This window comes from Olea europaea, chromosome 16, assembly GCF_002742605.1.
Source record: "Olea europaea var. sylvestris chromosome 16, O_europaea_v1, whole genome shotgun sequence".
Lineage (NCBI taxonomy): Eukaryota > Viridiplantae > Streptophyta > Magnoliopsida > Lamiales > Oleaceae > Olea > Olea europaea.
The window spans coordinates 7,482,325-7,495,105 of NC_036252.1; the positions used below are offsets into that span (position 1 = coordinate 7,482,325).

Genomic DNA, 12,781 nt, shown 5'->3' on the forward strand with positions numbered 1-12,781 from the left:
ACAGCCCTCAAACCTGTTCTGATCAGAAGCTGCAGCATTTTCTTTATCATCATTTTCAGTCAGTTCAGTCCCTGTTATGAATTGTTCGTGTCTATTGTTGCTGTTCTCCTCTCCGTTTGGAGCTTGGAGGTTCGAATTATTCTCTTCAGCAGTAAGCAGTCTGTTCGCTTCACCTCCTGAGTTATCTGATAACGCTGAATCCAAAATTTTCGTTAATGGTGGTGCTGCTGAAGACAGACAGGTATCAGTTGTAGATTTTTGCTGTTCAAACAGTGCTGATACTGCTGAATCCATCGTATGCTGTTTGTCATTGTTAATATTCTGGATCCTCGAAATATCCAAGGTAGTACAGCTTCTTGATTTCGCATTGACATCCATATTACTGCAACCATTTCCCTCCAATTCCTTGGAGGTTGGTGGCTTTGACAACTGCACTTTGCATTTGCTCTTAATAGATCTCACAGATTTAGCTTCTTGAATTTGAGAATTCTTTGACGATTTACTAGAATGCAGCAAGACCTGCTTCCTTTGACTCGTGATCTCGACCCTTTTCGTTCTTTCACGTAATTTTGTCAAGGGCGTACGCAGTTCAACACTAGTCTTTACCTTAATGAATTTCTTGGGAGAGTGAAAGATGAGAGCCTTCGCTGCCATTCGATTTTTCGGGACTTCAATGGCTGTTGATTTTGGGTTTCGAACACTTCTAAAGGAGTTCTGTTTTGGGAGGCCATTTCTGTTCCTTGGAGTTGTTAAATACTTGGCAGCTACTGGCTTTGTGTTGGTGGTGGTTGGTGTAGACACAGGCTTCAGAAGGGGCCGAACAACCTTTTTCTTGTCCTCTATGATCTTCTGAGAATTTGAGGAAACAAATGCTAATCTTGACTTGGAAGATTTTGGGGGAGCTGACTGTGGGCATTTTGAACTGTGAAGTAAAAGTAATTTTTGTCATGTTATATAAGCAGATTACACCATAACAAAATACGCATTTTTGAAAGAAACCTAGATTCTGCGTTGTGAACTCCATTTTTATCTCTTCGTCCAGTTCATTTGTTTCTTTGCTAGGTTTCGAAAAAGATTTAAAACTAGATCCTTTACAACTACATTTTGAGTTGAGTACATGAAAACTATCTACGAGAAAATATAAAAAGCAACTAGATTGTTGATGGATAGGCTACAGAATATTATTTTGTCACTCTGATTATCAAAGGTAAAATTCAGAGGAAAGTGCTACATATACATAATTGTTTACATAATGGTATCCATAATTACATGTGGCACTGGATCCAACCTTTAATTTAAATCTTATACTTTCACATCAACAATCGAATGATTGCTACATCACATTATGGATGCTAATATGTGCAATAATTATGTACATGTAAAATTTTCCAAATTTTCAGAATGTTTTACCTTGAAGCACTTTTGTTGAGTGCTTTTCGGAGTCTGACATTTGGACTCCTAGCTGCCATTACCTATATAAACAAGGAGTTAAAACTTGAATCACTTCCAGAAAGAAACAGCCATCGAGCATAGAAATCACTGACGGAAACTAACCCGAAGAACAAAATTCTTATAGATTGTTTCAGAATCCATTTCTTTCTCGTGCTGTTGGTCACATCCTGAAAGACAAAAAATATAGGAAAACACAAGTCTTGGAAAATTGCTCTAAACATCATCATGTGTGGTGCAATTAAAATCTTGTTGATGGTTCTCTGCAATCTTCAGTACTGCTCTTAAAAATGATATTTACCATACAAAAAGGGAAGGTTTAAATTTTTCAAAAACGTACTAATTGCACCCATCATTAATGTAAGTTTTCAACTATATATAAATTGTTTAAATTTATGATTTATTATATCTCATTTACGATCATAATCAAAGCTAACTTATAAGCATTAAAATGCAGCAAGCACGAAAACCAGAATTTCAAATTGAAGAAGAAAATTATAAATCAGTTCAAATTATCTGACAAACTAGAAAATAAATCGGGGGCAACAAAACTGACCTACGCGTAAGCAGAACCAGTATCGGTCATCCGGGCAATAGTGGTTGGGTACAGTAAAATCTACGAACTTCGGGGCTTCGATTTTCTCGTAAAATTCCTCAGCTTCGCCCTCATCATCTTCCATGACTACGGAAGTGTTTGTGGAGTCTCTGCTTTCCGATAAGGATAATGATAACCGAGATGGATCCAGAAATTCTGCCATTTCAGTGGAAAATGGGGTGCAAGGTGAATGATAATGGAGCGTTTGTTTGTTGAAGAGACAACACAGCTAGTGAAGAGGGAGATTTTAAACGCTGGATGCTGACTGTATATAGCCGTTACAATCCTACCTGGACAACTTGTTAGGTTGACTTGTTAATGAACAAAGAGCCCTACTGTTTGTAAAGTAAAAAATTAAATAATTAATTTAAAATTACAAACGGCTTCTCACTTCATTATCATAATATTATATACACAAATAGTTTAATATTTTAACAACCATCTTTGGTGAACAAATAAAACTAACAAAAAATTTAAAATAAAATAAAAAATTAAAGTAATTTATTCGTCCGCAATATTATAAACATATAATATTTTATAATATTAAGATTTAAGAAATAAAAATTTATTTGTAGATTTTTCGTTGACAATCAGTGACCAGAGTGCCATTGGTGATTACAAACAATATCGCCATTGTCATCAGCAGTAATCACTGAAGTCCACAAGGTGTGTCATTGATCACCGATGGTTTGTTGCTAATTTTGCTAGACTTATCGATATATATTGCCATCCATTTTAGTTGTCCACAATAATAATAACGACGATCAACTAAAATTTCTGCCATTGATCATATGCTCAATTAAATTACCACTGTTATTTTTGAAAGAACCTCTCAAGTCTCAGCCATTTTGCCTAAAGTAGTCAATTCATTTGAGCCGCCTATTATTTCCCAAGGTGGCTACAATTTGCAAGAACATAAAAAGGACTTGACTTACACTCAATTTAAATAAAGATGAATTTATCTTCAAAAACAAAACAAGTAGCATCAGCATTTCTTGACAGCATGAAATATGATCCCTAGTTCAGCATTTCAAAAGTTACATAAACCTTCCTCTTCAATTATTGAACATTTCATAAGTGGATTTCACCAGCTACTTGTACAATTGCATGAATCTTCTACAGGCTTCCAATACATTTTCCCTGTGTCCAAAGGCACTGACCCTGATGAAACCTTCACCACCAGGTCCAAAACCGCTGCCAGGAGTAGTGACAACATGGGTTTTCTCAAGAATCTCGCCGAACACGTCCCACGAGCTTTGGCCGGGAAAGTGGATCCATACATATGGTGCATTTTTTCCTCCGTAAACCTTAAAACCAAGCGAATTGAATGTCTCGACTATGATGTCAGTGTTTTCCTTGTAGAAACCAACCACCTCGTGCATGGCCTGCACATGGCAACTCTTGTTTGATCAGTCAAAACATTGGGTGTTTTCATTCCCAGATGACCATTTTCTTCTCTTTAATTTTGCTCTGGAAATTCTTATGTAAATTGTTTAGTCTTGTACGCCAAGAATACTGTTAACTGGAAAAAAATTCTGGAAAACAAAGACTAACCTTGATGCCTTCAGGTGAAACACAAGCCAGACCGCCAGCTTGAGCAATGTTGGATGCACCATTAAAACAAGTGCAGACAATGCGGTTGAAGTCCTTGGCAACGGGGAATCCATCAGAATATAAAAGCTCTTTTGGAATTGCAGTCCAACCTAAACGGACTCCTGTGAACCCAGCATACTTGGAAAATGATGAAACTTCCATTGAAACCTGTGAGGCCAGTATGTTAAATAATTAGATTCGAACTATGGTAGAAAAAGATGTATCATAATACTTCTATCCTGAAAATGATTCATTTAAAGAAACTGCTTAAAAAAACACACACTGCATTGAATTAGACCATGCAAAATAGCATTATCTAACATCACCTATTCTTTTGTTCAGATACCATGTACTAATAGAAGCACGAAATAATAGTATCTCTAGACAACTATTTTTCGAGTTCTATATCAGATGAAATGGGGACAGACACGACAGTTTTTATCATAAACTGAAGAAACACTGAACAAAATTATTCCTAGTAGGAACCCCCTGTACAAATGGTCATGAAACAAAATGAAAGGGAAAGAGTAACAAGATGTAATGAAGTGTACAAAGTTAAGTACTTAATTTAATTCAACTGTCATAATCTGTGGTTCCATTATAAGGCAAAGAGACCAAAAGTTAATGTAGCAGAATTTAAAACTAGATAACACAAACAAGAGAAAGATTTAGGCAAAAATTCCAGACTTACCTCTTTGGCTCCAGGAATCTCAAAAATGGACCTCGGGTTATCATCTGAAACATACATGGCATAAGCAGAATCATAGACTATGATTGAACCATTTTCTTTAGCGAATTCTACCAATCTAGTCAATTGCTCTCTTGAAGCAGCATAACCCGTTGGGTTATTTGGTGAACAGAAAAATATGATGTCGGTCCGACGAACCGCAGACAAATCAGGGAAGAAACCATTTTCTGGAGTGCACTTCATATATTCAATATTTCCATACTTCTCAACATCTTTCTGAAACTGCCCAGTCTGACCCAAAATAACACTGGAATCCACATAAGCCTACAATACAAAACCAAGAATCTAGATGTTATGAGAATTTAGAAAGGGCAAAGAAAAAGACCAAGGCTTTTTAGGTGTGCAAAGATATCTATTTTCCCTCTCTTCAACACAAATTATTTTTCAGGGCAATAGCCTAAATTCTCAAACAGCTGTTTTTGAAGGTCTATCCATTTTTATTTTAAATTGAAGTCTTCAGATACAACATCAATCAGATCGAAATTTTCAAAAAAGTTCACTAAAAATATGCTCCTTTCCCCTCCCATGACACCATTTTATCTTTTGATTGCCAGCTAAAAAATCAGAAACATATAACAATGTCTTTCAGCCAAAAAAATTCTAACATGCACGTCAGTTGTAACCTACATAAATTGTGCTTTGATAAGGAGGATGAGGCTTGCTCGCATATCTAAGCATTAGATTCTCTTAGCTCTTAAAAGATCAGCAAGTTGAATCATAAAATCTGAACTGCTTAATCTTTAGGAGTTCATCTAGAAACTATAAAAATAATTGGGAGGATCTACTTAGAAGGAATCTGATAGGATCCTTAGGTAGTAAAAGATTCAACACTAAATATAGTTTTATTGAATTACTGGAAATGAAAGAAGGGGGAAGAAATCCAAGGCTTTCGAGAGGCCTGGCCTCTCCCCCAAGACTTATGACCAAGAAAAACGTGAATGAATGAAATAAAATCCTTCCCCTTACATTTATAGCCATCACCCTCCCCGACTCAATTTCCTAATCTACCCTTCTTAACCAACTAACTGATCAGGTGCCCCATCGAGTTTGTTGCTAACCATCTTTTCCCCTTTCTTCCTCCTCACGTATGTGAAACTAACCGGGGGCCTATCATTTCCCCCCATCCCGAAATCCACCTTGTCCTCAAGGTGGAACTCGGGAAACTGCTGCTGGATGGTGTGGTACGGTTCCCATGTTGATTCAAAGTCCGGTACCTCCTTCCTTGTATTAGTGTTTGCCGGTCCTTATCTGATCTGTAGTACAGTTTCTGGTTCAACCTGTAATTGCTCTTCTGCTTCCAGTTGTGGGGGAAGTTGCGAGATGGCCTGATTATTTCCCACAGCCTTTCGAAGTTGAGAAACATGAAAGACCGGATGTATAACTGCTGTAGGAGGAAGTTTTAACTTGTATGCTACCTTCCCCACTCGAGTTTCCACCTCAAATGGCCCATAGTACTTTGGTGATAACTTAGCATAGGGGCGTGCAGACACAGAACTCTGGCGGTATGGGCGTAATTTGAGGTATACCATGTCTCCTACTTCAAACTGCACATCACGACGATGCCCATCTGCCGCCAATTTCATACGTTCTTGGGCACGAGTTAGTTGCAATTTTAGTTCCTACAGCACTTCATCCCGTTCTAACAGTGACCTTTCCACAGCTGAAACCACACTGAGCCCCTTCTCAATCCGCAGAATAGGGGATGGCTCGCGGCCGTATACAATCTGAAAGGGAGTGTATTGTGTAGCAGTGTGAAAAGAAGCATTGTACCAAAACTCTGCCCATGGCAACCATTGACTCCACGAGCATGGTTTGTGGGATGCGAAACACCTCAAGTAAGTCTCCAAACACCCATTCACAACTTCCGTCTGGCCATCCATCCTGGTAGGCCGTGCTGTGCTTGTGCTTTGAATAATTCTGTCCAAAATTTGCTCATGAATATTATATCCCGATCAGAAAGGATTGACTGTGGAATGCCATGTAAGCGAACAACCTCTTTGATGAAAACAGCAGCCACCACTGGGGCAGTGAATGGGTGTTTCAGGCCAATAAAATGGCCGTACTTGCTCAGCCGATCGACTACCACCAGAGTAGTGTCCCAACCCCCTGGCCTTGGCAATCCTTCAATAAAGTCCAAGGAGACATCAGTCCAAACGGAGTCTGGAATGGGAAGTGGTTGTAACAGGCCACCAGGTGATAAGGCCATGTATTTGTTTTGTTGGCAAACCTCACAACGTGCTACAAAATCCCGTACATCCTTCTTCATCCCATTCCAATACACATCTCTGGCAACTCTTTTGTAGGCCTTAAGCCCGAATGGCCACCGATTTTGGTGTCATGGCCCTCCTGTAATATTAATGTCACAATTGGAGAGCGTTTAGGTAACACGACTCTTCCCTTGTATAGCAAATGGCCATTCAACATTGAATATCCTTCCTTAACAGTTTGCCCCGCCTGTAGTCCAGATACCAGCTTCCAAAGGTCTATATCGTCCACTACTTTTTTCTTAATTTCTTCCAGTTGAACCACCCTAGGGATGGAGACATTCAAGGAACTCAATACTGGATCAATTCTTGAAAGCGCATCTGCTGCCTTATTCTCCAGACCCGGGCGATATTGAATTTCAAAGTCGTAACCCAACAACTTTGTAAGCCATTTCTGATGATCCTCGCTTACCATGAGTTGTTCCAAGAGGAATTTCAGACTTCTCTGATCTGTCCGTACTACAAAATGTAACCCAAGCAAGTAATGCCGCCATTTCTGGATTGCAAATACAATGGCCATAAGTTCCCGCTCATTTACTGACTTACGACGCGCATGCTGTGGTAGTACATGGCTGAAATAAGCAAGGAGGTACTGATTTTACATTAAGACTGCCCCTACCCCATGGCCTGAAGCATCTGTTTCCACCACGAATGTTTGTGTAAAGTCCGGCAGTGCTAAAACTGGAACTTCAGTCATGGCCTTCTTTAATGTATGCAAACCATTGTCGTCGTTGCCCTAGGAAAGGATGGGTTCACCATATTTTTGGCATGCGAACCAGTGGCGTGGTCATATGAAGAGAATTGTGGGCTGTAGTTGGTTGGGCTAGAATAGCTGGTCCTTCCTTTACTAGGCCCATGGAGCATTGGGGTCTCTTTGATTAATTCATTTTTGTCCTCAACTCGTTGGGCCAGGCCCATGATGTGGCCCAACTCGTGAGGCTTCATCATCCTCATCTCAGCCCGAATAAGCGACTTCAACCCATTAATGAAGCCGCTCTCTAACACCTCGTCTGAAATTCCCGGTAATGGGGCGGCCAAAACTTCAAACCTCCTCCTATACTCCCTGACCATCCCTTCCTGCTTCAACGACAGAAACTTCTCCAAAATGGAACCCTCCTATGATGGTCGAAACTGTTCCAACAATCGCCTCTTCAACTCCTCCCAACTTCGAATGATTTGGTGACTATCCTTCCATTGGTACCAAGCTAGAGGTTCGTCTTCAAAACAAATCCACGCCGCCTCAACCTTCTCCCAGTCGGATAATAGATTCATGGCACAAAGTACCTCTCAGCTCGAAACACCCATCCATCCGAGTCTTCCCCATTAAACACCAGCATTTCCAACCTCCTGGATCTTACTTCTGTCTTCCCCTGATCTTCTGACTTAGACCCCATTCCAGTAAATCTGGCTGGTGTCTCTGAGGTAAGGGTGGGTTCTGCTGAACTGGTTGCTACTCCCTTTTCTTTTCGATCCACCTCTATACCTTCCCACCTTTTTCTGATGAATTCGAATTGTTCCATCATGGATGTCAGGTCCCTTTGAATCTCTGCTCTCACGCTCCCCAGTTCTTCTTGTAACTCACCTTTGATTCTATCCATTCGGGATTCCAAAACACTCATTCGTTAAGCAATCGTCATTCTCTTTAGGATCTCGGCTCTGATACCAAATTGATAGGATCCTTAGGTAGTAAAAGATTCAACACTGAATATACTTTTATTGAATTACTGGAAATGAAAGAAGGGGGAAGAAATCCAAGGCTTTCGAGAGGCCTGGCCTCTCCCCCAAGACTTACAACCAAGAAAAACGTGAATGAATGAAATAACACCCTTCCCCTTACATTTATAACCATCGCCCTGACTCAATTTCCTAATCTACCCTTCTTAACCAACTAACTGATCAGGTGCCCCATCGAGTTTGTTACTAACCATCTTTTCCCCTTTCTTCCTCCTCTAGTATGTGAAACTAACCGGCGGCCTATCAGAATCATCATCAATGTTAACTAGATTTTACATTTTAACACTGTATTATACAGCCAGACAGATGAGAGAGAGTAAATGCAATCATCATGACAGATTTGTGGAAAGTGTACTTTGATTTGACCAAAAGTAAACATGATATATTTACCGGATATGAAGGGTCTTGCACGGCCATTGTCACTTTAGATCCAAAAAGCACCTGCAAAGAGAAAGAAGAAACAGCGAAAAAAACAGTATATCAATACTACAGTAGACAGGACACAATGTTTCTGGTGCTATTAAATTTCAAGTAATGAATAGGCACAGTACATGTATATGAGACGAGCAAAAAAATTCATACCTGAAAGCGAGATATGTCACTTTTTGCACCATCTGATACATATATATCATCTTCTTCTATTCCGAGGTTTTCATAGTAGGTTTCGGCGATGGCAGCTCTCAATTGCTGTACAAATCAACAAGTGCTATCATTACCATTTGTTATCAGAGATATGACAAAATTGAACTTTCATTTACAATAAGACATTTCTCAACCAAGGAATAAACATAGAAGAAAAGTCAGAAAGGTGAAGGAAGAGGAAGAAGAAATATGTCAGACAGCAAGCATAAATATCCAAATTCATCATTAAAGCCAAGCAAAAATATAAGAGAAATTAACTACAAATGAAGAGCATCACATACTTTTTCACCTTGTTCATCTCCATAACCAGAGTAACCCTCTACTGTTGACAGCGCATATGATCTCTGACAATTGGAAAAGAACAGATTACTGGTCATAGAAAAGGTAAACGACTAAGTATAAGCAGTCTTGTTGAGAGAATTCTTAATTTAATTCATTAAAACTAGAAGAAACCAAGCATTGATTCCAACAAATTTACCGTTGAAAACATAAATATATCGAGTAACAAAGAAATCGCTCAATTTACCAAGACTTTACAATACAGGCAAAGTTCAGAACCATCACAGACGGCAGTACCTTTGCCATGGCAGATGTAATAACTTCTGGAATGGGCTCAGTAGTGTCACCAATTCCCAGGCTTATAACTTGAGCATCAGGATATTTCAACATGTGGGCAGCCCTCCGTCTTGCTATCTAACCAAAGAGAACACTAGCAATTTTCACTTTTTTTGTTTCAATGCATAAAAAGAGCATAGGACAATTTCAATAGCTCAAAAAGGAAACAATATAGTAGTTGCATTAATATTTTCATTGTTTCTAATTAATTAGCAGAACTACACAATGCAATGCACTTATGAAAATAAAAAATATCCTAGTTTTTAAAAGCAGATAATTTCATTTAGAAGAAAAACATATAAAAAAGACCAGGACAATTATTTTGCATGCAAATATATTCAATAGAACTTCATTCCATATTCTTGAAGGTTTTAAAAGCTACAAGTAATATATTTTCGTAATTCAAGTATATAACATAAAAAACAGTAAAGTGGTCAGTAATGCAATTGAATGATTCATTCTACAAGAAGCATCACATAACTTATGTCATATACGGCATTTAGCATCAATGCTAGCAAATTTTGGAACTCTATTTAACTGATTGCTCAAAAAATGTACAACAGAAAAAGAGAGCGCAAAAACAGACCTCTGGAAAAAGGTAGCCAGCTTGAAGTTTTCCCATGTTTTCATTGCGGGAGACCTTTGTCTTGTAAACTTTCACAAAATGCATCCAAAGTTCAGTATCATCAAATACCAGGTTACATATAAGCAATATACATACACGAGTTAATTGTCCCAATGGTCACTAAACATATGTCTATATCTTTAATTGCTCACTGAAATTTAAGATGTAAAGTTTTCGTCACTAAACTTATCAAAACGTTGGACATTACTTACTACCTTAACATCCATTCCAATTCTTTAACGGAATTACTGACATGGCTAATAGAATATACACGTTGCATCCAATCATGCCGTTAACAAATTGTCACGTCTTCGATTGCTCACCAAACTTTGAAAAATGTCTTCGATTACTCACTAAACTTTGAATAACGTCTTCGATTGCTCATTGGATTTTGACGCGGTAGAATTTTGGCCACTAAACTTACAAAATGACGTCGATCTATTGTTCATTAAAATATACGTAGCTCAATTGCACGGATTGCATAAAAGTAATAAAGTGAACAAAAAAGTCTAGGTTATCAATTCCAAGAAAAACGATTACTCAATTACACTAATTAAATTTAATTTTAACATTTTTTTGTAGAATTTTAAATTCTATTCATCATTTGAAAAATTCAAATTTATTGTATGCTTCGTTGTTAAAATTATATTAATATTTAGATTTTGCAACCAAACACACAATAAATTTAATTAAGCCACTGTTTGTTTCTCATTATTTACTCATTAAAATAAAAAATATGATCGTTATCCATCACATCAAATCACAATATTTGAAAATCTATCTCTTGTGTGGGGCTCGTAACGACTATATTTTTCATTTTCATTCTCATATTAATGTGGCTCAAACGGAGCCTAAATGAATTTCATTCAACTTTGGTCCCTCCAAGAAATGAATTGTGTATCATTACAAAAATCCAAATTTTAATTAAATTTATTGCGTTTTGTTGTAAAATTCATTTAATTAAATTTATTATGTTTCGTTGCAAATTTCAAATATTAATTTAATTTTAACAACGAAACACACAACAAAATTTGAATCTTTTAAATGATAATAATAGCTTAAAATTCTACAAAATATGTTAAAATTGAATTTAACTATTGTGTAATTGAGTAATCATTTCTCGTGAAATCGACAACTTGAACTCGTTTGTCCACTTTATTACTTTTACGCGACCCGTATGATTGAGCCACGTGTTTTTTAATAAAAAATAGGTCGACGTCATTTTTATAAATTTAGTGACAACATTTGACCACCTCAATGTTCAGTGAGCAATTGAAGACGTTTTTCAAAATTTAGTGAGTAATCGAAGACGTAACAATTTGTTAAACGCGTTACTGGACGTCACGTGTATATTCCATTAGCCACACCACTAATTTTGTTAAATAATTAGAACGGATGTTAAGGTAGTGAGTAATGCCAACGATTTAATAAATTTAGTTTCCAAACTCGTCATCATAAACTTCAATAAGTAATCGAAGAGTGGGACATAAGTTCAGTGACTATTAGGACAATTAACTCTTCATATACATTAGTTTAGTTTAACATTACCACACATACAGATGTATGTACATACATATGTTCTCCAAAGACAAAAAAAATAAGCACTCAACCCAAGACAACAGTAAGATGAATTTAACAATAGGGCCGCGAAAAATAAAGCTTGGTCTGAACATCTCCTCTCATAATTCTCGTAATATATAAGTAAAATGGAAACAATTGATACAAATGCACGAAACATTAGGCATTAAACCGAAATTACTGGAATAAAATTTCCCACTTCAATTGATTAACAAACAGAGCACAGCCCGGATGGTTAAAATTATGCTCAAACCAAATAGGAAAAAAAAATGCAACAATTGATATAAATGCATGAACATCAGCATTATAATGAAGATTACTGGAATTATCACTCCATACTTCTACTATTTATAAAACAGAGCACAACCCAGGTGGGAAAAAAAATACCAAATCACATTTAAATACCTAACCGAGGCACAAAAATTATCAAATTAGTACCAGTTTTCTCAGCTGAGGGCGTGGCAACACACTTGACAACCCCATTGATTCTCCCTGGGATTGAAACATTAGAAGACCTGCAAAAGAACACATTAAAATTACAATAACAATCCCTCCACAAAACGAAAAATACAAAATTCATCAAGAAAAGAAGGGTTACTTCACGCTTTTGAGATTGTTGTGGCCCAGAAATGCTGAGGTTGATGAGGAGATTGAAGTTGAAAGACTCTGATGAATTACAGACATTTTTTTTATTTTTTTTTTCAACAAAGAGGGAACAAACGAGACTGTGCGGGTGTGCTATCAGTTACAGTGATTCTTGAGAGCAAAGTGACGCAGCAAAGACAGTAATAGTGGTGGCAGTGACCAATGGCATGCTAATCTAAGCCACCGATACGTTCAAACCCTAGATTTTGTTTACTGACCGTGTTGACCTTTCTAAGCCCGTGTTTGACTCCATTTTAGTCCTTTTATCTCATTGAATTAAATTTTATTTTTTT

The 12,781-nt window shown here is 37.5% G+C and overlaps 2 protein-coding genes across 5 annotated transcripts in view; both read right to left on the reverse strand.

The window, feature by feature from the left end:
* The window catches only part of LOC111411970, a 5,446-nt gene extending 3,185 nt beyond the window's left edge, over window positions 1-2,261 (reverse strand). For 2 of the 4 annotated variants that reach the window (XM_023042681.1, XM_023042679.1), the window contains exons 1-4: window positions 2,006-2,261; window positions 1,555-1,619; window positions 1,411-1,472; window positions 54-922 (exon numbers count right to left, since the gene is read on the reverse strand). In XM_023042681.1, coding sequence (XP_022898449.1) covers window positions 54-922; window positions 1,411-1,472; window positions 1,555-1,619; window positions 2,006-2,207 — 1,198 coding nt within the window. In that variant the 5' untranslated portion in view covers window positions 2,208-2,261. Of the gene's footprint in view, window positions 1-13; window positions 923-1,410; window positions 1,473-1,554; window positions 1,620-2,005 lie in introns of all 4 variants that reach the window. The other 2 variants (XM_023042682.1, XM_023042680.1) reach the window with 1 other exon arrangement.
* Window positions 2,262-2,956: 695 nt separating this feature from the next.
* Window positions 2,957-12,655, reverse strand: LOC111411972 (LL-diaminopimelate aminotransferase, chloroplastic). The gene is made up of 10 exons (XM_023042683.1): window positions 12,442-12,655; window positions 12,282-12,358; window positions 10,227-10,294; window positions 9,602-9,718; window positions 9,307-9,369; window positions 8,966-9,070; window positions 8,774-8,824; window positions 4,329-4,649; window positions 3,599-3,805; window positions 2,957-3,429 (listed from the first exon to the last, which is right to left on the reverse strand). The coding sequence occupies exons 1-10, from the start codon at window positions 12,525-12,527 to the stop codon at window positions 3,136-3,138; spliced, it is 1,389 nt and encodes a 462-aa protein (XP_022898451.1). The 5' UTR covers window positions 12,528-12,655; the 3' UTR covers window positions 2,957-3,135.
* Between the last annotated feature and the right edge of the window lie 126 nt (window positions 12,656-12,781).